At 43.0% G+C, this 25278-nt stretch overlaps 1 protein-coding gene across 1 annotated transcript in view; it reads left to right on the top strand.

The window, feature by feature from the left end:
* LOC147708987 (uncharacterized) overlaps positions 1-25278 on the top strand; it is a 540404-nt gene that overhangs the window by 95970 nt on the left and 419156 nt on the right. The window contains exon 4 of the mRNA XM_086927584.1: positions 1667-1797. Coding sequence (XP_086783710.1) covers positions 1667-1797 — 131 coding nt within the window. The remainder of the gene's footprint in view (positions 1-1666; positions 1798-25278) is intronic.

Genomic DNA, 25278 nt, shown 5'->3' with positions numbered 1-25278 from the left:
TGACTAAACAGAAATCTTTTGTTACCCTAATGTATAAAAAGGCAAGCTTTTTGCACAGATAACTAAAATGTCCCTCAAGTACAATAATATATATAATTAAAATGCCTATAAGCACTACTAAAAAAGGTATGAATACGGTGCCAGAAGGACTATGAAACCCGCTATAAAAAACAATTATACAAATATTCACATCATTAATAATACAAAAATAGATAAAGTAATTATCTGAGTCTAATGGGATAGGGAACTTCAAGTTTTAGTCCCTAGCAGCCCGTCCTTCCCAATTACTGTGCGTGCTTGGTTAACATTAAGGGTTTCTGAGTTATCACAATTTAGGATTACATTCAGGGACCACCTCCAGATTACACATCACATATCCTGTTAGCTGATCATTTTTTTAAAACAGATCAATAACTGAGTCAGTCTAATGTTCAGCATGGTGTTGATTGGGTCCATGGACTCCACCAGTGCATGCCTGCAGGACCTAATTCCCCATTCAAGGAACTCCCGTCTTAATAGAACTCTTTGTTGAACAAACACAGACGATGGAAAGCAGAGATTCAGGCCACTGGTTTCATTGACGGCAAGACTGGTCTTCACTTTGACCAGACATCCTCCATTTTGGCATGAAGTCTAGTGTGGGTATTTCTCCAAATCTTAGGGCCAAAAACGACTGTTTGATCTTCCGGTGGTAAGGCGCAGCTAGCAAGGCTGATTCCCTTAAAGTGGAATATGATTTCAACACCAGCCACCCGTGGCAACGTTTTGACAGGGTATCTTTGTCTGCCATCCAACTTTGCAATTTTTTAGATTTATTTACGAGCGTCTTAAAAATTTGCCTAGAGATATTAGAGTTCCAAAGGTCACCCAGATCAAGCGCCTTCATGCTGTTTTCTAAAAATGTCTTGTAAGCACAGTTGCCCCTTTGCAAGTTAATTTCAGTCCAGACTAGATTTGCCAAAGTTTTTTCTGCTGCTGCTCGCACGTTATAACACAGCTTTACAAACGCCACCAGCCTAGCGAGTGCATGTTTTGTAAGCAGAAATTCTAGCCGGATTTGCGCCGGAGAAGCCAACTAGGGGAGCCTAAAAATGTGTTTATATGCTCTTATCATCAGTTTTTCTAACAAAAGAGCATTATCACCCAACATAATCTCCATTCCATATGCAAGGGTTGGCAAAAGTTTGGCTTTTAGAACTGATCCCATGGACTTTAGATCGTGACCTTTAGTAGATCTGGCCAGTGACGAGAAGCCGTAATTAAGGGCCTGCGCTTTCACCCTAATCGCCTTCTTCTGGTAAACGAAGGAGGAATTTGCATCTATTTTCACTCCTAGGTATACGTAGAGTTTGACCTCCTCAATTTTGTTTCCGTTAATAACCCATTTTCCATTTGTCTTTACGGGAGGATTGCACACCATGTTCCTTAATTGATGTGTCTGACTTTGACCTTTACAATACAGCAATAATACTGTACAATTATCTTCTTGCACCTACGTATTTACATGATGTTAATGTAATGTTGTTTCTGCAACATGTTGCTAAATAAAGAAGTTTCAACAACAAAAAATCTTGTTTAATTTTACTAAGAGGGAACAGGCCATATTTGTTATCATGGATTTGAACCTTCACTGGTATGCTTTTTAAACGCCTCATTTTTTGTGTAGGTGTATCAGATTTTGGTCACTCGTCTCCAGCTGCCGTGTTTCATCTCATTTGTAGATATCAAAGATAAAATGGCATATGAATGTCCAGTGTCTCTTACTGCATTTTACAGACCAGTCTCTATAAGAGGAAGGTAAGAAAGATTTCCATAGTCCTTCATCAATTTCTGTTTGCTTTTATAAAGAAATATGTCAACATCAAGGGGCCTTATTCATGTTTGAGATTATTTATTGCTTATCATAACTAATAGTACATGAAGTGTATTATTACAATTTTCATTACAAAAGATGCACTCCAAATCTAACTTGCATGAATGCTCTCCTATCTTTGCCTTTTCTGATTGCCATCTTAGGGGCAGGTCAGGTGGCTTGTGGATTAGTGGACTAATGCGTCCACAGTAAGGGCCTCTGTTCGATATCATGGTCACAGGTTCTAATACTAGCAGGTTAACTCAGCCTTTCAGCCATCGGGGGTTGATAAAATGAGTACCATTGAGTTGGGTAACAATAAACATCTGTTATTCAGCTCCAACATACCTCCGGGTTAACGTGTGCTTTACAAATACACATTTTATGTTATGTTATTGGAAAACTGGGAGAAGATGACAGAAGTACAGAGAAGATAACATGGTACCAAATGAGGGTGTGAGAACCAGTGAACATCAGTATTGCCCCCACTGGCAAGACAGAGCTGGTGGGGGGCATTGCAGAATAGTATATAGCAGGGAAGGATGGGGGCAGACAAAAAGGGCAATGTTTACAGATGGCTGATAAAAAGAGGGCTGTGTCTGAAGGGATTGACACAGTAGAGAAGGGAGGCGAAATACAATAAGGATAGTGCTAGACTTTTAGGAGTAATGTCACAGTGGTGCCAGACTGAACCACCCAGGGTTTTAGGCCATGAAAGAGAACTGAGCAGGACAGAAGAGTCATGCAGAGATTCCACTTTTTCTTCTCCCAACTCACCCTGTTACCTTAAAAAAAGAAAATGGGAAAGAATCCGTTGAGTGAAATTATATAGAGGCTGCCCACTTTAGGCTATTCCAATATAGTGGAGTGGAAGTGTACTATAGTAATATCATTAGAGCTCTTAGAGTAGGTGCACCTTAATTCCCCACTGTGTCTCGGCAAAAGGATGCCCTGGAAAAATTGACTCATTCAGCTTTAAAAATGAAAATACTGCATGAAGCCAGACACCCAGTCATTAGCAACTTTGAATACTGCGAAATTCAGCTGTTATGGAACCTGTTAATGTCTACACTTACATGGGGGCCCTCCGAATTGTAATAAGAGAGCACGGAATAGGGAAACCAAATACAGCTGGGCTTTCCCCTTTGCTCTTGTCTTCCGCTTGGATGTGAAGGTTCATGGGATTAGATATCCCAGATATGGAAGAGCAATTCTGGAACCTTGGATCAAGATTTCCCAGTTCGCAACAAGACATGTACAAACCAAAAAAAAAACAGCCAGGTGGGAGCTCTGTGGCTACCACCATACTAGATCTCTTTGATACAGATTGGCACCACTCTTCATTATCCAATCTTTCAAACAGCCTAACAATCCAATACAGTACAATAGGAGAATATATTGAAAGCAATGAATGTTCTCATACATTTCTAATTATATGATTGCAGCATTATTCCGATGAAGAGAGAACCAGACCTTCAAAGTATTAACTATTAGAAAGGGCAGAGAAATAAATTCCATGAGGAGGAAGTGTACCTAATGTAGACTTTATATGTTTCCTCTTTAACATTTTGGTGATATGTAACTGGTGTATAGGATAGGTTGCCATAATTAAATGGAACATACCCAGTAAAAGTACTCACTTTCATAGTTATGGGGTCAGTTATGGTCACTTTCCTTGTTACATGTCTTAGGCAAGGATTATAACTGATCTCTGATGCTGACCAAAACTGGAAACTGATTTCAAAATAGTTTCTGGGGCCTCTTATATTACATTCTAGCAGCCCGCCCCAGCGTTGCCCGGGGCAGAAGGGGGCTGGGGGCAGCATTTCAGGCTTGCCTGCATCTTACCTCAGCGCTTGCTCCCAGTCGCACAAACCCAGGCCCCCGCTCCAGTCCACCTTACTTCACCGCCCCCCACTACTCTCATTTAAGTGTCTGCACCAAATGTGAAAGCCGTTTTAAAACCTATCATTTATTTTGCTATCCCGATCCAGTCCGCCTCACTTCACCGCCCCCACTACACCAAGCCAGTCTACACGCCCGCTGCAGTCCGCTATCCCGCTCCATTCCGCCTCACTTACCGCTCCTCCCCGCGTACTTCACCGCTCCTCCCTGCGTTTCACATACCTCATGGCGCTGCAGTCTTGCTTAGTTCTCCGCTCCTCCATGCGCTGTTGTCCTCCATTCCGCTCCAGTCCGCCTTACTTCACCGCTCTTCTCCGCGGTTCACGTACCTCATTCCCTCCAGTCTGGCTAAGTTTTCCGCTCCTCCCCGCGCTGTTGTCCGCTCCTCCTCGCGTTTCTGTCCTCCGATGATGTCAGCACGCACGTTGTTAGCACACACGACCGGCGCTACTTCTTAGGGACTACTTTTTTTAATTGTTTATTTTTTAAATAACGTTTATTTATTTTTTATAGCCTATGTCCACCTACTGGACCCCCCCTTTCCAACGCTGTATTGGGTGTTGCGATTGGTGGTGTACTTTTCGAGTTTACCTGGCTCAAAGGACACAGTTCTCTCTTTATAATAGTAGTATAGAATAGATGTGATATATCATATTCATACCCATTGATGGGGCATGATGGAAGTTTTGTGGCCCAAATATTCTCTGTTTCTCCTTTCCCCTAAGAGTGGTCTTCCAATGACTAACTGTTGATTTCCGCTGTTGGGGAGCAGTCTGTGCATTGATGCTCCTTATTGTCCCCAAATTACTGTGAACTTTATCTCCAATGGAAGTTGCATCTTTTTGTCTTTTTATTAACAGTGACACTGATAACTGGAAAAAGGGACGCATCACCACTTACATTTAGATTTCGTCACGTCTTCCCCATCATGTGGACTGTTTATAACTTCCTTCCCAGTCATGTCTATCAGATGTCTCCTGGTTATTTTAGGGCTTTAATCCTTGGTGATTGTGACATTTCCTGTAATAGTCTCTTCAGCAAGGTTATTTCTACATGGGAGTTGGTATAGATATCAGCATGCAACACCCCTACATCCCTTCCACCTCCCCACTATAGATGGTCATGTGAGAAATTGGAGGTGTTATACTAGCTAACAATCAAGAATAAACTGATCTTCTCCGCTGTACAGGCGAGTGCTAGTGGTTCACTGCAGGAGTGCAACTAGACTTGAACTTCGGCGGGGGAGGGGGTTAATACACCAAGGAATAGGACGGGGCTAACACACCAACGGATAAGGTGGAGGTGGAGTTAACATACCAAGCAATGGGGGCAGGGCCATCCACATAGCTAATCTGTTAAGAACTGAGAATATGTCCATTAATTTACCACTGAGTCGTTCTTGCATTTACCCACGTACCCTTCTGCTGTTCTGTAGGACTGCCTCGCTAAATGCTAAATGCTGGTAAGGACCTAGCAGAAAACGACACCTGTTTTGTCCCCCTAATATGGTCTTGCAAGGATTATCCCAGTGCAGATCTTTAAGGGTTTGTTTAAGGAAATAACCAACACCAAAATCTTGTCTTATTACATTAATCCGGAGATTTAATGTAACAAAAAAAACAGTGTTACAGGCTTTAACACAGTGTAATAAGAAGCCACCCATAAAGGCCTATTGGCTTTAACGTGTGATTCTCTCAATAAGTCAGGCCAACTACACCTGTAGTAATTTTTCATAATAAACAAATGGAACCACTGGCATTAGACATTGGCTCATTAAGAAAAATGTAATCAACCTTAAAACCCTATAATTGGCTCATCACCATTCTTAAAACCTTATCATTAGCTCCTCACCAAAATCAACGTAGACCTACCATAACAAGCATAAACGTTCTCACAAGGCAGGCATCAGGCAAAGAGTCAACAAAATTACAAATACCTCAAGTCAAGTCAAGTCAAGTCAAAAAGACTTTATTCGGTTTTGATTCAAACCATAAAAGTGCATTTACAGTATTAACAATTTAAAACATATTAAACACACAATGATCATAATACATGAGCAAATAGTGCAAAAAGTGCAGGGTACAGCAAAATTCATACATAGTAAATTCATTTAGTGCAGGTAGTCAAATCAACAAAGATGCCATCATTGGTCCAAAAATTTCTCATCTTAATGGACAATTTTAAAAATTCGGTAACTTGAAGGATACTGTCTCTGTGCAAAAGCTGCAAATACAATAATGCTGGTCTTATTTGATTAAAATTAAGTTTCTTTAAAAGATTGACCAGATAGCGTTTGCTGGGATATTCATAAAATTTGCATAAAAAAATAAAATGCAGCATATCCTTTGGAGACATGCCGTCGCAGCCACAGGGAGCTGTAGGTTTAATAAAAGCAACATTTTTAGGTCTAAACAGCAGATGATGAAAAAGGTTTAATCTGAACCTCGTTAGCAGGAACTTCTCGTGGGAAGTCAGCGATCCCATCAGATAGGGCTCCATCATATCTCCTGTTTTTATCATAACAAATCTTCTTACACTTGGTTTCAGGAGCTCAACACCTTCTCTTTTAAGTTTTCTATCCAAACAGAAAGCTCGCTTAACTGCATCCACATCACCCTTCACTATCCCGCTCGGGTGCTCGAACAAGTCCAAGCGACAAAGTTTTAAAAAGTTTAATTTCAAATATTTTAACCAGGGTGTACCCATTGCATTATCCTGAGACAAGTAATCTCTCATAATCAGGTGGGTCAGTGGTATGTCTGGGTTCACCCACAGTTTTAACCAGCAAGTCAGCGGACGTATTGAGAAAATGTCACCGAGATATTGCGACCCTAGCTCTTCGTGTACTACAAGGTTGGATGTGGCTGCTGGAACACACACAAGGCGTTTCATAAAAGAGTTTTCAGCAGTCTGTAGTTGTTCACCGGCCACATAGCCCCATATTTCACTACCATAAACAATAGTTGCCACTGATTGTGCATTATAAATTTTTAACATGGCATTATTTGTTTTTTTCCCCAGTTTTGATGCAAAGTTAATAATAGTAGCATTTACCCTTACCAATTCCTTTTTCTTTTTATCAAGGTGTGGGCCCCAGCTAAGTTTGGAGTCAAAAGAGACCCCAAGATACGTAAATGTTTTTGTGATAGGGATTACTACATTATCTAATTTAAATACGAAGTTCCTTTTTGGTTGTTTGCCAACATGCATAATAAAGGATTTAGAATTGTTGACCAAGAGGTCTCTATCTGTCATAAAATTCTTAAAAGCATTTAGTAGAGCTTGCAGACCTCTCTCAGTTCTGGAGATTAAAACTGCATCATCTGCATATAAAAGAACAGGAATTCCTCGCCTGCCGACTCTGGGACAGTCAGCTTTAACTTTCTGCAGAACACTATCAAGATCATTAATGTAAAAGTTAAAAAGAAAAGGGGCAATAATGCATCCTTGACGCACGCCCTTCCCTATATTAAAATTATCAGTTACACACAGCTTTTGGGAGTACCTAACATTAGCACTGGTGTTACTATGTAGATCCGCAAGGAAGTTTACAATCCCACTGTCAACACCCTTGTCCCTCATGGACTGCCACAGCTTTCTCCTGTTAACACAGTTGAAAGCTGATGACAAATCCATGAAGCAAGGTGCACAGTACCCTTTTGGGTGACGGTATACTTACTTAATATTAGAAAGAGGTTAAGGCACTGTGTAATGGTAGAACGGCCACTGCAGAAGCCATACTGGGAGATGGACATAATGCTGTTTTCCAGCGCCCAGTCAGAGAGCCTCCGCAGGAGAATTCTACCCACTATTTTGACCATGGAATCAGTTAATGAAATAGGTTTATAGCAATGGGGGCTACCCTTGTCCCCCTTCTTAAAAACTGGAACAATCGTCGATACCCCCCATGATTTCGGACAGCCAATATTAGTAGCCGCATTAAAGACCGATTCCAATATTGGTGCCCAAAAACTGGGGTCAGAATTATATAAGTCTGGCGGGATCCCATCAGGTCCCGGTGCTTTCCCAGCTGTAAGCCCCATTATAATTGGCTCATCACCATTCTTAAAACCTTATCATTAGCTCCTCACCAAAATCAACGTAGACCTACCGTAACAAGCATAAACGTTCTCACAAGGCAGGCATCAGGCAAAGAGTCAGCAAAATTACTAATACCTATAAAATTTAAAATTACTGATGGTAAAACTCATTAGGAAGGTTAAACAGGGACTGTTATATTGCAAATCTTCGACCCTAAGGGTTTATTCAATGGGGAAACCAATACCAAAAGTATTCCCTACTAGAGTAGTTTGTAAGAATCTGTGTAACACAGTATCTATCTGCAGGCATGTTTTACCCAGTGTTTTACCAATCCTCCCTTAATGCAACCACCCTTAAAATGTTAGACTTATGGCCTCCAACACAACCTTTCCAATGACCCATATCTATATTTTTAAGCATTAACAATTGCTCCTCAGGGTGTTTTCCACCCTTTTGTTTACCATTGTACCTCTCCTCTTGTACACTGGTGCTATTATGCTTCCAGGGTATGCCGGACCCCTCCTCTCTCTGACCGGCTCCTCTCTCCCTCACTATGCTACCCACACTTTCTCTTAGGGTGCCACTTTCTCAATGTGCCATTTTTTTCTCTCTCTGTTTCCACCACGGGACTGCTGCTCTCTTGTTTTCAGAATGTGCTTTCCTGTCACACTCATGGTGCAGTGGTCTCTTAGGGCATTGCCCTCTGAAAAGGGATATTGCCCTTGCTGTGGCTGCTACATCCATCCTCATCAGGCTAGAATTCTCTATTTTTTTCAAGGTGGCCTGTCATTTTGACCGTGCTGCTACCTCTTTGGATGCTCCCTCTCCTCGGCTGGTGTTTTTGCCTCTGGATTCCCCACAGTCCCTCAATAAAACGCACATACTCTTGGGGTGCTGCTGTTACTTTGAGCTCTGCCCAATGCCTCTTTGATACTTCTCCACCTAAGGAAATCCTCTCATGGTGCTGCCTTTCATGAGTGATGAACAAAAATGTGAAAGTGCCTAGCCACCTACATTTATATCCAAACTTGAGGAATGTCGAAAACGCTAGCTGTCAATTTCGGCAAGCTAGCGTTTTCGACATTCTGTGACTTTCTTTGTAATATGTTTGCTTCCTGTTGCAGCGCAATTAAAGGGGTGGATGGGGGGAGCGGGAAAGCCACCTAAAAAAAAAATGAACATCCGCTTTTTTAATGGCTAAACGATGGAAGTTATTTTACTGCTTCATTCATTTTTTTAGGTGGATTCCCCGCTCCCCCCATCCACCCCTTTAATTGCGCGGCAACAGGAAGCAAATATATAACAAAGAAGGTCACAGCACGATAAAGGACTGTGTGCCAGACCTCTGTCCCACAAATCCATTTCTTCTTGAAATTTTGGTAGGTCTACATTTTGTTCTGAGTGTCACTTGAAGTGAGGCGAGTCCAGAGTCCTAAAGTTTGAAATTCCTTTTTCACTCTCTTTGTCCCCCCACAGATAGACTGACAGCGCCCTGATGAGATTCCAGGAAATCATTCCCTGGATTCGAAACGCGTCGGCTTGTTAAAAAGGAGTAATTGCGATTAAATCCTTTATACCAGCAACTGCTGGTTGCATTAGCGGTCATAGATTGACTTGACTCCTTCATTTTTTCATTTTTCATTGTTGTTTTACTTGTCAATTTCACTTGTACAGATTCACTGTCTTTAATGCACATGTATATATATTTTTTCCTGTCTGAACAAATGTATTGTTTCTATGTGGGTCGTAATTGATGTAGATACTGGGTTCATTCTTTGACCTTTTTTCATTTTGATTGTTTATGTGTCAAGTCGAGAACACATTTGTGTAGATATAAATGTAAAATTGTGGTGTAAATATGTGATGTAGATTTTTGTTTTTGTCTGCCTTTAATTACTCTTTTTTGAAAAAAAACTTTGAATAATTATGAAATAACTGGTATAAATAGAAGTACCTTGTCGAACTTGACAGCTAGCGTTTTCGACATTCCTCAAGTTTGGATATAAATGTAGGTGGCTAGGCACTTTCACGTTTTTGTTTATTCAGATAGGGTTCAGCCTACCCACCTGTCCTTAAGGGCCTGACTCCTTAGGTTTCTCATTTCATGAGTGATGAGCACTCTCTGGGAAATCTTTTGCAGAGTGCTAACTTTTTGTATATTTATAGTGCTGCTGTATCTTGGGGTGCTGTCTGCTCCGTGTGAAAACCTCTCTTGGTGTGCATATTTCTCTGTTATCTCTCAGTGTATTGTTCATGTTTCTAGTACTCCTTTCCAAGGGTGTTGCTGCCCTCTCACTCTGGTGTTATTTCTCGAGTACTGCCCCTTCCACAAGAAATCCCTATCATGGTATACGGTTTAATCTACCTTCTCAGAGTGCTAATGTCTATGATAGCGCACTTTCTTAGGTACCACCCTGTCTCTACTGCCTTTAGGCGTCAGTCTGCTCCCCCCTCAAAATACTGTTCTGTTTTTCATCTCAATGTGCTGCTTCACTCGGGATGCAATCGCATCCTTGAAAATCCTCTCTCTAGGTGCAGCTTTCTGTTAGTGTACAGCTCTGTGACACTGATAATCCCCTCAATGCACTATTTTCTCTTTGAGATATTGATACCGACTGCCTGTGAAACCCTTATCAGGATACTAATCAGGTTTCCTGCTTCGGGTACTGCTCTGTGTGCCACTTCCCTGTCCTGTAATATACCTTAAGTTGCTATTTCCTCATCTGTTTTCACTCAGCACATGTTTATTTTTGCATTGCGCTTTCACTTAAAGTGAAAGTGAAAGTGAAAGCGTGATGCAACTATAAACAAGTAGCTGAGTGAAAACAGATGGCGAGCACTTGTTGCTCTTGCTCCCTAGCGCGCCTCTTGTCAAAGAAACTCTCGTAACTGTGCGGAATCCCAAAACGACAATGGGCACTGTTTATTTTTCTTGGCTCTTCTATTTAATTTTCGCACCTTTGCACTTTGGGACGGCATTTCAGGTAAGAGTCAGTTCTGTTTATTGATCACGTTTGTGCTCAAATGGGAATCGGACATGGATTAAAAAAATACATCAGTGAATATCGCGTCTTCTTAGGCGAACATGTCCATTAATCCTTAAACTTTGTCCGAATATTTTGTATGCTGATTAACCTTCTCCTATTAAACATACAGCATTCACATGTACTGTACAACTTCACTGTGCAGAAGCTACGTGTTTGGTGCTAGTCAAATAAATGATGAACACCAGACCACCTTTATTATAAAAGTGTATGCGTGATCATTTAAACTCTCACCTTCACGCTCTCAACTACTAGCTGTTCTCACCGCTATAGTCTCTGCACGGAATGGATCATCACGAAAAACGTACCACGGTACGCTGATATCTTAAACACTGTAGATTTGCAAATATACATCTCACGAAAACATCCATCCATATTTGTGGGAGTTGAAGGGTCCTTTTCTGTCTGTTCTAATCACTTAATCAGCTCCAGATGTGGTTTGTAGTCGCAAAAATTAAGCATTTATTTAGTGTCTGTAAGGAGGGCTTTGGTTATTGACATTAAGGCCAATCACCACTAGATACTCCATCTATCATGACTTAAAACTTTGGATCTTTTTATTCACACACATTCTTTTTTTTATGGTGTCCACCTTTTCTGATTGTTTTCAGCGCTGCGCAGGAGTTAATCTGCCCCTGTACTCCCCAGCCCACCCCCAGTCTGTGGCACACACCGCTCATCCTCTAGGTGACATAAGCGTGTCCTGATTCTGAAACTGAATACACGGCTGCAGCCTCTCCCCTAGTAGTTAACATGACATCTGTTCTTAAACCGCTGCATTTACTCGCTGGAAGAGGGGGGGACCCTTCAAGGGAAGGGAAAGGGTGTCAGGTACCAGAGGCACAAGCAAGACATTGGGGGAGCAATTTAACTGCAAATAAGGGGCAGGGCAAGGTGACTGGTGCCCGTAGCACAGCGAGTATGTCTTAGGTTCTACCGTAAGTACAGAAAATTTCCTTTGTTTGGCAGTAGAAAATATAAAATAACAACAAACTGCTATTATTTGGATGAGGTGCGCACCTTATTGCCCCCTCCACTCTGCACTATTGATAGCTGAGCCACTGGTCCAAATATACAGTAAACGTGCACTTAAAATAGAATCTTAATGGCCTTTTAAGCGAGTTTCATGAAATAGCTCGACCGGGAGAAACAGCTGCCATCCCGGATTTGTTGGGTGTGCAGCAAACAGTGACGGGCACATGCTGATAAGCTTTGCGGGGGTCAACAGGGGGTAAAAGACATTGTCATTTACAACGCCATTACTTGATTAATGGGGAAAAAAAACAATAACATTTTCAATACCAATAGCTCAAAAAAAGGTCATTGCGAGACCTATTGCATTGTAAATGCATGTTCTCCAATGGTTGCTAGTATCGCCATACACCTACAGTCTTTCTGTCCATCCCCGGCTTTCCCAGCTTTCCAGTCCATCCAAACTTCTTTGCTCTTAACCTACCTTGTCTCCAACCATTCCATACCCCTCCATCATTACATCATATACCTCTTTCCTAGTATCTAACCATTCCATGCCTTTGCCACACCAGTGTCACCTGTCCTCTGTCTGCTGCCTGTCCCTTTTCCCTTCACTCACCACTTGGCTTTGATGCTTTAGAGAATACACTTTTTAAATGAAGGACAGAGATGATTTTGTTGCCAAATTTAAGAGACCTGCACACTAAATTCTGATATCCAATAACAAGATGAGACTGATTTACATCCCTTTCATGAAAGCACTGTAGCTCCTGAGGCAGCACAGCTGTTTAATGTGCTAGATGAGATAATCTCCATGTACCCTGTGGGTTATGCTCACATCCTGGCAGCGCTGGCATGCCTCAGTATTTTATAGGTCGGCAAAAGGAGCATAAATTATGGAGGCTAACAAATCCATCTGCTAAACAAAGCACAGGGACTCCAGTTCTCTCTCTGCTGCCTCTCATTGCACCGCCATCAGCATCATACCCTCTATTGCCTCAGGCGCTGCTGGTTTCCCAAATGGGCTCCCTTCCTCTTTCATTTTCTTTGCCCCAACGTAGCGACTTTTAGACTTGTGCTGCCCCTTAGATAATCATGTTCTCTGGGGTGAGCCGAGCTAGCTCCTTAACAGAAGTAGCACCATAGGTCAGGCTTCCAGCCCCTCCCGTCAGGTCACCAACTTCAATCGCTGATTAGGCGTCTCCTGGCTATTCAGCTAAATAAAGGTATGCCACTCATAACTACTGACCGGCGCTATGGATGTGTATTGAAGCCCCTGGATGCTGAGCTAAGGCAACAGCAGGAATTTTGGGAAAAGAAGCTAGTTCCCAGGATTCTCCTCTCTCACCATTCCTTGTTGTTTACCTGCTATAAACAAATTTTAACAGGAGGGGGGAGAGAGAGAGTCAGTGGATTCAGTCTCCCTAGTCATACGCATAAACAAAGTGGAATCCACTCAAAGTGATAGTGATCCCTAGAGTGATGGGGAACACACAGTGTTGTTTAAATGCCCCTCACACACCAACAGGCCCCTTGGTGTCATGCTTCATCATCGGGGCCTTCGCACCCCTCTACGGGATGCGGCGTGCTACGACTCGCGAATACGCAGGAGCACTTGAAGTGAACTATGTGTGGGGGGTGTGTGTTTTTTACAAAAGTGTGAGTGAGGTGAGGTGAAAAAGTGAGTGGTTAAAAAATACCTGGCACGTGGGAGAAAAAAACTTTATTAAATCCCCGGCTGGTATTATTAAAATAAAAGTGCAGGGCGTGGTTATGATAGATACGTGTTAGGGTATCAAACCACTGTTTTAAAAGTCAACATGTTTCGGAGGTCAAAGCCCCCTTCTTCAGGACAAGGGATAATGCACTTACCCTCCCCTTACTCACATGTAAAGATGTAAAAGTGTAAATAAAAATTACCACAATGTGTAATGTTCCTCACAGTGTTAAATGTTAGTGAGTGTCGTTGCGCCCAATTGGCGTAAGAACCTGTGGAGACAAAATCATAGATAAACATACAAATCTATATGACACAGGTTAAAGGAGAAGAATCATGCTTCTCTGAAAAAACATCAGGTAGAACCAAAAAATAATTGGACCCTGGGAAGGAAAAAGAAAAAAGAAAAAAGAGACACTACAAACACACATACACACAACAACACAATTACTCTCTGCTCAGATGGAAGGAGAGCAAACCAGAAAGGAATAGAAATCTTACTTAAAGTTCCCAAATACAGGACTTCATGAGCCTTTAGCGTATATTGGGGAATCCTTCCTTTCTAATCAGAAAACCTAAAAAATCAATATCAGGGGTTCAGTAGGAAGACTATGTCATCAATGCGCCACAAGTACAGTGAACAACTGCTTCTCTTGGATGGTCTAAAACTCACAGTTACTGCAGCAGCTAATCGCCTGCCTTCCCTCAACGCGGCTCCGATGAAGTGAGCTACGGAGGAATCGAGGCCCTTATATATCGTGCCTGTAGGTAATTAAAGATGATTAATTGAATGATATAACCCGGGGGATGCCCAAATACGGAGATAACAACCTCCGAGCGTACGGTAATGCGCAGCGCCTTTCACTCCTCTATCGCGCATGCGCATTAACGCTCCAGGGAAACGCATGCGCGGTAGGCGAGGCTACCGCGCATGCGTCAAGGGAGACACTCCGTTCAGACACGGAGCAATCGGCTTTGCAGGTAAATGCCGGTTGGTAAATGGCATTTCAACTGCAAAAGGATGATGAAATAAGCGCATATAAGGCAGTGCATTTAAGGCAATTGTTATAGCTAGAGGCCAAACAATATATAATAAGTAACCATGACAGTAGTGGTAAATTAAACTGCTTCTTAGGAGGATATACGAATCAGCAATTAGTTGGACTGCCTCCCAGTTCGAATTCAACAGACGGTGATTCTTATTTTGAACTTAGTTGTGAAGAGGGGAAAACTCATAAAACATGGTCCCTATAAAGGGATACATCCTCAATCACAATTTAACCCAAATGAGCCCCGCAGATACAATTGTTGAATGTAACCACACGTATACAACAACAAATTGTGATGGGTAGTCAGGTTGAGTTTTTATCTGAGAAGGTTCCAAGGAATGGAATCGTTCAGCCCAGTGGTGTCGGTTCCCAACCGAAACACCCACCGTTGCTCTTTTTCTAGGAGACCTATCTCTGAGGGCAGTTGTTCAATTATTGTCCACTGTAGCTCATTCACACAATGTTGGTATTCAATATAATGGGTTGACATCTTAGTCGTTAGTTTCTTGCACCTGATATTGCTTTTGTGTTCATTTAACCTGACCCTAACAGGTCTGGTGGTCATCCCCACATATTCCTTTCCACATGGGCAGGTAATTAGGTAAACAACATTTTTACTGTTGCAGTTCGTAAAAGCACGTTGTTCCCATGTTGTCCCATTGGTAAAGGTTAGATTCTGGCTCTTTTTTGTGAGGTGGCAGTTATTGCAGTTGCCACACGGGTAGTGCCCATGTACGCCTTGTAACCTCGTCTGATCCTTGGCAGGAGGGGGTGGTCTAGTATGAACGAGTATATCTCTAAGGTTCCTACCCCTTCTGTGTGCAAAGAGAGGTTTCTCCAGAGTCAAGCCACCACTCGTTAAGGTGCGCCAATGTTTGTGGACCAATTTTGTCACTTGGTTGCTGACCGGACTGTATGTGGTAACACAAACCGTCCTGTTTGCGGCATCCTCCCTACGTGGAATGTCCTCCAGAAGGGCGTCACGGTTATTATTTCGTGCTCTTGTAAAAGCTTTTTTGATCACAGTTTCCGGATATTTCCTTTGTCTTAGTTTTGCACTAAGATCCTTGGCCTGAGTTTTGTATCTAGCCACATCGCTACAGTTCCGCCGGAGGCGTAGGAACTGTCCATAGGGCAGGTTCTCTCTCAGATGACGAGGATGAAAGCTGTCAAATCTGAGGAGACAGTTCCTCGCCGTTGGTTTGAAATGTGTTTCAGTTTTTAACATGCCGGCTTCATGGTAGATATTCAAATCTAAGAAAACCATGTTGGTATTAGATGTCTGGTGAGTGAATTTCAAAAAAGCATTTTGATTGTTCAGCCAGTCGATGAATTCCGTTATCATGGTTACATCTCCATCCCAGATGACCAGGATATCATCAATGTACCTCCGCCAGGTGCGAATCCTCGCCCTGTAAGGATTGTTTGGGTGCAAGATTTTCGTAGACTCCAAATGGTGGACATATAGTCCAGCTAGACTTGGGGCAAAAGTGCTGCCCATACTGGTCCCATGCCTCTGCCAGAAAAGAGTGCCCTCATATTCGAAAAAGTTTTTCGTGAGTGCCAAAGAGATGCACTCCATCACTACATTCCGTGGGGTGTGGTATTCCCAATTCGTAGAATGTAGTACCTCCTCAATGATTTGGATGGTCTCATCATGGGGGAGACTCGTATAGAGGCTCTCCACATCCAGACTTAGCAGCATCTGTGAAGTTGGATCAAAAGTTTGATTATTCAACAGTTGTAGTACTGCTTTGGTATCCCGTAGATAGGTATCAGTAGCTTGTACAAGTGGCCTCAAGAAAGCATCCGCAAACTTGGATAATGGTTCCAGGATGGATGAGATACCGGAAACTATGGGGCGACCAGGGGGGTTATCCAGGTTCTTGTGCACCTTAGGAATAGTATAGAAGTAAGGGGTGCGAGGGTTCCTCTGTGTCAGGAACTCAGACTCCTTTTTAGTAATCCAGTCATGTGCAAGTGCCTCTTCCACCATACCACCTATCTGGACTCTTAAAGATTCAGTGGGATCTTCTGTAAGTATTTGATAGTTCCTGTTATCAGAAAGAAGCCGTCTGCATTCTTTATCATAGGCTGTGGTTGTCTGAATTACCACTGCACCACCCTTGTCTGCTGGTTTTATAACAAGGTTTTTATTCATCCTTAATTCTTTAATGGCCTCATTTTCTGTTCTGCTCATGTTCTGAAAGACCTTTTGCCTGGTTTCAAGACCTTTCAATTCCTGCATCATGGCTTTTTCGAAGGCCAGTACTTCAACAGGAAGCTGGTTGTCTAATGGTGTAAATGTTGACTTGGGTTTTAGGCCAGTGTCAGAAGTCTCTGTAGGTAGATCCTTGTCTTTAAAGAGTGCCCGCAATTTTATAGTCCTTATAAACTCTTGCATTTCCTTATGTAGTAGGGAAATGTCTGGTCTATTGGTAGGGACATAACCCAGGCCTTTATTCAGTACCGCCTTTTGCAGATCCGTGAGGGGCCAAGGGGTTATATTGATAACTAGGTCCCCCTGTGGCTTGTTGATGCCTGATTGGCTGCCATGCTCCTCGTTACTACACGTGGGTCTGACTCCTCTGTGGGTTGCCAATTCACGTTGTTGCCCTTCTTGTTCCGCCCTCTGCGGGATCCCTGGCCCCAAGATAAAAAAGGTTGTTGATTTTGGGGCACATTTGTTTGGTCTGGAACCCACTGGGGGTACATTTGACCCATTTGAGGTGGGACAAACTGATATTGCGGGAATTGAAAAGGAGGTTGGTAAGGGTTAAATTGAGGACCTTGAAAACCACGCCAACCTCTTTGACGTGGAAATTGGGCTCTTTGTTGACGAAAGCCGCCTCTTTGCTTTCTTTGTTGGAAACCTCCCGACTTATTACTTGAGTTACTGCCATCTGAGTTAACACTATCTGTATCACTCATGTTGTCTTTCATGACATAATCCGCTCGAGTGTAGGGGTAGGCTCTCTCAGGAGTAAAGCGGTCTTTGTCTTTCTTCAGCTTATTAAATTTGCTTTGTTTCAAGCCAGCCTCAAATTCTTTCATTTGTTGGTTTAGTTCCTCTAAGCCCTTTTTAAGATCCGCTGGTGAAATGAAGGCTTTTAGCTGTACCTCAAGTCTTTGGATCTCTACCTTCAGCTCTACTGACTTCCTAGCTGCAGTCTGGACTATAAGTACCAGCCAATCCCTGGTACAGTGCCAAGAGATAAGTGACCATGCCTTTTTAAAAACAAGGTCATCCTGGAAAATAAACGGTTCAGTTTTGACCAATAAACCTTGCGGGGCCATCTTGTTTCTCAAATATTCCCTCATCAGTAAGCCATGAAGGGCTGTCCTGATTTGGATTTTGCGGGTGTTCATCAGCTCATCCCAATCGGCTACTGCAGGCCCTGGGTCGCTATTGCTGAGGCCTTCAAAAGGTTTATCATCTGCTAGAATGCGGTCAATATCATCCTCACTAAAAGTCAGTCCGTGTTCATCCTCCATGTTGACAAATGAGGAGAGCAGGAAGGTTTTTCTCAAGAAAATAAAGTGGTTGTGTGTGAATGAGTATGTGTGTAGGTCCAAAGGGAAAGGGAAGGGGTCTCCCACAGCTGCACGCTGTCTATAAACAAATTTTAACAGGAGGGGGGAGAGAGAGAGTCAGTGGATTCAGTCTCCCTAGTCATACGCATAAACAAAGTGGAATCCACTCAAAGTGATAGTGATCCCTAGAGTGATGGGGAACACACAGTGTTGTTTAAATGCCCCTCACACACCAACAGGCCCCTTGGTGTCATGCTTCATCATCGGGGCCTTCGCACCCCTCTACGGGATGCGGCGTGCTACGACTCGCGAATACGCAGGAGCACTTGAAGTGAACTATGTGTGGGGGGTGTGTGTTTTTTACAAAAGTGTGAGTGAGGTGAGGTGAAAAAGTGAGTGGTTAAAAAATATCTGGCACGTGGGAGAAAAAAACTTTATTAAATCCCCGGCTGGTATTATTAAAATAAAAGTGCAGGGCGTGGTTATGATAGATACGTGTTAGGGTATCAAACCACTGTTTTAAAAGTCAACATGTTTCGGAGGTCAAAGCCCCCTTCTTCAGGACAAGGGATAATGCACTTACCCTCCCCTTACTCACATGTAAAGATGTAAAAGTGTAAATAAAAATTACCACAATGTGTAATGTTCCTCACAGTGTTAAATGTTAGTGAGTGTCGTTGCGCCCAATTGGCGTAAGAACCTGTGGAGACAAAATCATAGATAAACATACAAATCTATATGACACAGGTTAAAGGAGAAGAATCATGCTTCTCTGAAAAAACATCAGGTAGAACCAAAAAATAATTGGACCCTGGGAAGGAAAAAGAAAAAAGAGACACTACAAACACACATACACACAACAACACAATTACTCTCTGCTCAGATGGAAGGAGAGCAAACCAGAAAGGAATAAAAATCTTACTTAAAGTTCCCAAATACAGGACTTCATGAGCCTTTAGCGTATATTGGGGAATCCTTCCTTTCTAATCAGAAAACCTAAAAAATCGATATCAGGGGTTCAGTAGGAAGACTATGTCATCAATGCGCCACAAGTACAGTGAACAACTGCTTCTCCTGGATGGTCTAAAACTCACAGTTACTGCAGCAGCTAATCGCCTGCCTTCCCTCAACGCGGCTCCGATGAAGTGAGCTACGGAGGAATCGAGGCCCTTATATATCGTGCCTGTAGGTAATTAAAGATGATTAATTGAATGATATAACCCGGGGGATGCCCAAATACGGAGATAACAACCTCCGAGCGTCCGGTAATGCGCAGCGCCTTTCACTCCTCTATCGCGCATGCGCATTAACGCTCCAGGGAAACGCATGCGCGGTAGGCGAGGCTACCGCGCATGCGTCAAGGGAGACACTCCGTTCAGACACGGAGCAATCGGCTTTGCAGGTAAATGCCGGTTGGTAAATGGCATTTCAACTGCAAAAGGATGATGAAATAAGCGCATATAAGGCAGTGCATTTAAGGCAATTGTTATAGCTAGAGGCCAAACAATATATAATAAGTAACCATGACAGTAGTGGTAAATTAAACTGCTTCTTAGGAGGATATACGAATCAGCAATTAGTTGGACTGCCTCCCAGTTTGAATTCAACAGACGGTGATTCTTATTTTGAACTTAGTTGTGAAGAGGGGAAAACTCATAAAACATGGTCCCTATAAAGGGATACAACCTCAATCACAATTTAACCCAAATGAGCCCCGCAGATACAATTGTTGAATGTAACCACACGTATACAACAACAAATTGTGATGGGTAGTCAGGTTGAGTTTTTATCTGAGAAGGTTCCAAGGAATGGAATCGTTCAGCCCAGTGGTGTCGGTTCCCAACCGAAACACCCACCGTTGCTCTTTTTCTAGGAGACCTATCTCTGAGGGCAGTTGTTCAATTATTGTCCACTGTAGCTCATTCACACAATGTTGGTATTCAATATAATGGGTTGACATCTTAGTCGTTAGTTTCTTGCACCTGATATTGCTTTTGTGTTCATTTAACCTGACCCTAACAGGTCTGGTGGTCATCCCCACATATTCCTTTCCACATGGGCAGGTAATTAGGTAAACAACATTTTTACTGTTGCAGTTCGTAAAAGCACGTTGTTCCCATGTTGTCCCATTGGTAAAGGTTAGATTCTGGCTCTTTTTTGTGAGGTGGCAGTTATTGCAGTTGCCACACGGGTAGTGCCCATGTACGCCTTGTAACCTCGTCTGATCCTTGGCAGGAGGGGGTGGTCTAGTATGAACGAGTATATCTCTAAGGTTCCTACCCCTTCTGTGTGCAAAGAGAGGTTTCTCCAGAGTCAAGCCACCAATCGTTAAGGTGCGCCAATGTTTGTGGACCAATTTTGTCACTTGGTTGCTGACCGGACTGTATGTGGTAACACAAACCGTCCTGTTTGCGGCATCCTCCCTACGTGGAATGTCCTCCAGAAGGGCGTCACGGTTATTATTTCGTGCTCTTGTAAAAGCTTTTTTGATCACAGTTTCCGGATATTTCCTTTGTCTTAGTTTTGCACTAAGATCCTTGGCCTGAGTTTTGTATCTAGCCACATCGCTACAGTTCCGCCGGAGGCGTAGGAACTGTCCATAGGGCAGGTTCTCTCTCAGATGACGAGGATGAAAGCTGTCAAATCTGAGGAGACAGTTCCTCGCCGTTGGTTTGAAATGTGTTTCAGTTTTTAACATGCCGGCTTCATGGTAGATATTCAAATCTAAGAAAACCATGTTGGTATTAGATGTCTGGTGAGTGAATTTCAAAAAAGCATTTTGATTGTTCAGCCAGTCGATGAATTCCGTTATCATGGTTACATCTCCATCCCAGATGACCAGGATATCATCAATGTACCTCCGCCAGGTGCGAATCCTCGCCCTGTAAGGATTGTTTGGGTGCAAGATTTTCGTAGACTCCAAATGGTGGACATATAGTCCAGCTAGACTTGGGGCAAAAGTGCTGCCCATACTGGTCCCATGCCTCTGCCAGAAAAGAGTGCCCTCATATTCGAAAAAGTTTTTCGTGAGTGCCAAAGAGATGCACTCCATCACTACATTCCGTGGGGTGTGGTATTCCCAATTCGTAGAATGTAGTACCTCCTCAATGATTTGGATGGTCTCATCATGGGGGAGACTCGTATAGAGGCTCTCCACATCCAGACTTAGCAGCATCTGTGAAGTTGGATCAAAAGTTTGATTATTCAACAGTTGTAGTACTGCTTTGGTATCCCGTAGATAGGTATCAGTAGCTTGTACAAGTGGCCTCAAGAAAGCATCCGCAAACTTGGATAATGGTTCCAGGATGGATGAGATACCGGAAACTATGGGGCGACCAGGGGGGTTATCCAGGTTCTTGTGCACCTTAGGAATAGTATAGAAGTAAGGGGTGCGAGGGTTCCTCTGTGTCAGGAACTCAGACTCCTTTTTAGTAATCCAGTCATGTGCAAGTGCCTCTTCCACCATACCACCTATCTGGACTCTTAAAGATTCAGTGGGATCTTCTGTAAGTATTTGATAGTTCCTGTTATCAGAAAGAAGCCGTCTGCATTCTTTATCATAGGCTGTGGTTGTCTGAATTACCACTGCACCACCCTTGTCTGCTGGTTTTATAACAAGGTTTTTATTCATCCTTAATTCTTTAATGGCCTCATTTTCTGTTCTGCTCATGTTCTGAAAGACCTTTTGCCTGGTTTCAAGACCTTTCAATTCCTGCATCATGGCTTTTTCGAAGGCCAGTACTTCAACAGGAAGCTGGTTGTCTAATGGTGTAAATGTTGACTTGGGTTTTAGGCCAGTGTCAGAAGTCTCTGTAGGTAGATCCTTGTCTTTAAAGAATGCCCGCAATTTTATAGTCCTTATAAACTCTTGCATTTCCTTATGTAGTAGGAAAATGTCTGGTCTATTGGTAGGGACATAACCCAGGCCTTTATTCAGTACCGCCTTTTGCAGATCCGTGAGGGGCCAAGGGGTTATATTGATAACTAGGTCCCCCTGTGGCTTGTTGATGCCTGATTGGCTGCCATGCTCCTCGTTACTACACGTGGGTCTGACTCCTCTGTGGGTTGCCAATTCACGTTGTTGCCCTTCTTGTTCCGCCCTCTGCGGGATCCCTGGCCCCAAGATAAAAAAGGTTGTTGATTTTGGGGCACATTTGTTTGGTCTGGAACCCACTGGGGGTACATTTGACCCATTTGAGGTGGGACAAACTGATATTGCGGGAATTGAAAAGGAGGTTGGTAAGGGTTAAATTGAGGACCTTGAAAACCACGCCAACCTCTTTGACGTGGAAATTGGGCTCTTTGTTGACGAAAGCCGCCTCTTTGCTTTCTTTGTTGGAAACCTCCCGACTTATTACTTGAGTTACTGCCATCTGAGTTAACACTATCTGTATCACTCATGTTGTCTTTCATGACATAATCCGCTCGAGTGTAGGGGTAGGCTCTCTCAGGAGTAAAGCGGTCTTTGTCTTTCTTCAGCTTATTAAATTTGCTTTGTTTCAAGCCAGCCTCAAATTCTTTCATTTGTTGGTTTAGTTCCTCTAAGCCCTTTTTAAGATCCGCTGGTGAAATGAAGGCTTTTAGCTGTACCTCAAGTCTTTGGATCTCTACCTTCAGCTCTACTGACTTCCTAGCTGCAGTCTGGACTATAAGTACCAGCCAATCCCTGGTACAGTGCCAAGAGATAAGTGACCATGCCTTTTTAAAAACAAGGTCATCCTGGAAAATAAACGGTTCAGTTTTGACCAATAAACCTTGCGGGGCCATCTTGTTTCTCAAATATTCCCTCATCAGTAAGCCATGAAGGGCTGTCCTGATTTGGATTTTGCGGGTGTTCATCAGCTCATCCCAATCGGCTACTGCAGGCCCTGGGTCGCTATTGCTGAGGCCTTCAAAAGGTTTATCATCTGCTAGAATGCGGTCAATATCATCCTCACTAAAAGTCAGTCCGTGTTCATCCTCCATGTTGACAAATGAGGAGAGCAGGAAGGTTTTTCTCAAGAAAATAAAGTGGTTGTGTGTGAATGAGTATGTGTGTAGGTCCAAAGGGAAAGGGAAGGGGTCTCCCACAGCTGCACGCTGTCTATAAACAAATTTTAACAGGAGGGGGGAGAGAGAGAGTCAGTGGATTCAGTCTCCCTAGTCATACGCATAAACAAAGTGGAATCCACTCAAAGTGATAGTGATCCCTAGAGTGATGGGGAACACACAGTGTTGTTTAAATGCCCCTCACACACCAACAGGCCCCTTGGTGTCATGCTTCATCATCGGGGCCTTCGCACCCCTCTACGGGATGCGGCGTGCTACGACTCGCGAATACGCAGGAGCACTTGAAGTGAACTATGTGTGGGGGGGGGTGTGTTTTTTACAAAAGTGTGAGTGAGGTGAGGTGAAAAAGTGAGTGGTTAAAAAATACCTGGCACGTGGGAGAAAAAAACTTTATTAAATCCCCGGCTGGTATTATTAAAATAAAAGTGCAGGGCGTGGTTATGATAGATACGTGTTAGGGTATCAAACCACTGTTTTAAAAGTCAACATGTTTCGGAGGTCAAAGCCCCCTTCTTCAGGACAAGGGATAATGCACTTACCCTCCCCTTACTCACATGTAAAGATGTAAAAGTGTAAATAAAAATTACCACAATGTGTAATGTTCCTCACAGTGTTAAATGTTAGTGAGTGTCGTTGCGCCCAATTGGCGTAAGAACCTGTGGAGACAAAATCATAGATAAACATACAAATCTATATGACACAGGTTAAAGGAGAAGAATCATGCTTCTCTGAAAAAACATCAGGTAGAACCATAAAATAATTGGACCCTGGGAAGGAAAAAGAAAAAAGAAAAAAGAGACACTACAAACACACATACACACAACAACACAATTACTCTCTGCTCAGATGGAAGGAGAGCAAACCAGAAAGGAATAGAAATCTTACTTAAAGTTCCCAAATACAGGACTTCATGAGCCTTTAGCGTATATTGGGGAATCCTTCCTTTCTAATCAGAAAACCTAAAAAATCAATATCAGGGGTTCAGTAGGAAGACTATGTCATCAATGCGCCACAAGTACAGTGAACAACTGCTTCTCTTGAAGCATGACACCAAGGGGCCTGTTGGTGTGTGAGGGGCATTTAAACAACACTGTGTGTTCCCCATCACTCTAGGGATCACTATCACTTTGAGTGGATTCCACTTTGTTTATGCGTATGACTAGGGAGACTGAATCCACTGACTCTCTCTCTCCCCCCTCCTGTTAAAATTTGTTTATAGACAGCGTGCAGCTGTGGGAGACCCCTTCCCTTTCCCTTTGGACCTACACACATACTCATTCACACACAACCACTTTATTTTCTTGAGAAAAACCTTCCTGCTCTCCTCATTTGTCAACATGGAGGATGAACACGGACTGACTTTTAGTGAGGATGATATTGACCGCATTCTAGCAGATGATAAACCTTTTGAAGGCCTCAGCAATAGCGACCCAGGGCCTGCAGTAGCCGATTGGGATGAGCTGATGAACACCCGCAAAATCCAAATCAGGACAGCCCTTCATGGCTTACTGATGAGGGAATATTTGAGAAACAAGATGGCCCCGCAAGGTTTATTGGTCAAAACTGAACCGTTTATTTTCCAGGATGACCTTGTTTTTAAAAAGGCATGGTCACTTATCTCTTGGCACTGTACCAGGGATTGGCTGGTACTTATAGTCCAGACTGCAGCTAGGAAGTCAGTAGAGCTGAAGGTAGAGATCCAAAGACTTGAGGTACAGCTAAAAGCCTTCATTTCACCAGCGGATCTTAAAAAGGGCTTAGAGGAACTAAACCAACAAATGAAAGAATTTGAGGCTGGCTTGAAACAAAGCAAATTTAATAAGCTGAAGAAAGACAAAGACCGCTTTACTCCTGAGAGAGCCTACCCCTACACTCGAGCGGATTATGTCATGAAAGACAACATGAGTGATACAGATAGTGTTAACTCAGATGGCAGTAACTCAAGTAATAAGTCGGGAGGTTTCCAACAAAGAAAGCAAAGAGGCGGCTTTCGTCAACAAAGAGCCCAATTTCCACGTCAAAGAGGTTGGCGTGGTTTTCAAGGTCCTCAATTTAACCCTTACCAACCTCCTTTTCAATTCCCGCAATATCAGTTTGTCCCACCTCAAATGGGTC

Source organism: Lissotriton vulgaris, chromosome 6, assembly GCF_964263255.1.
Source record: "Lissotriton vulgaris chromosome 6, aLisVul1.2, whole genome shotgun sequence".
Lineage (NCBI taxonomy): Eukaryota > Metazoa > Chordata > Amphibia > Caudata > Salamandridae > Lissotriton > Lissotriton vulgaris.
This window is presented reverse-complemented; position numbering and strand designations above follow the sequence as displayed.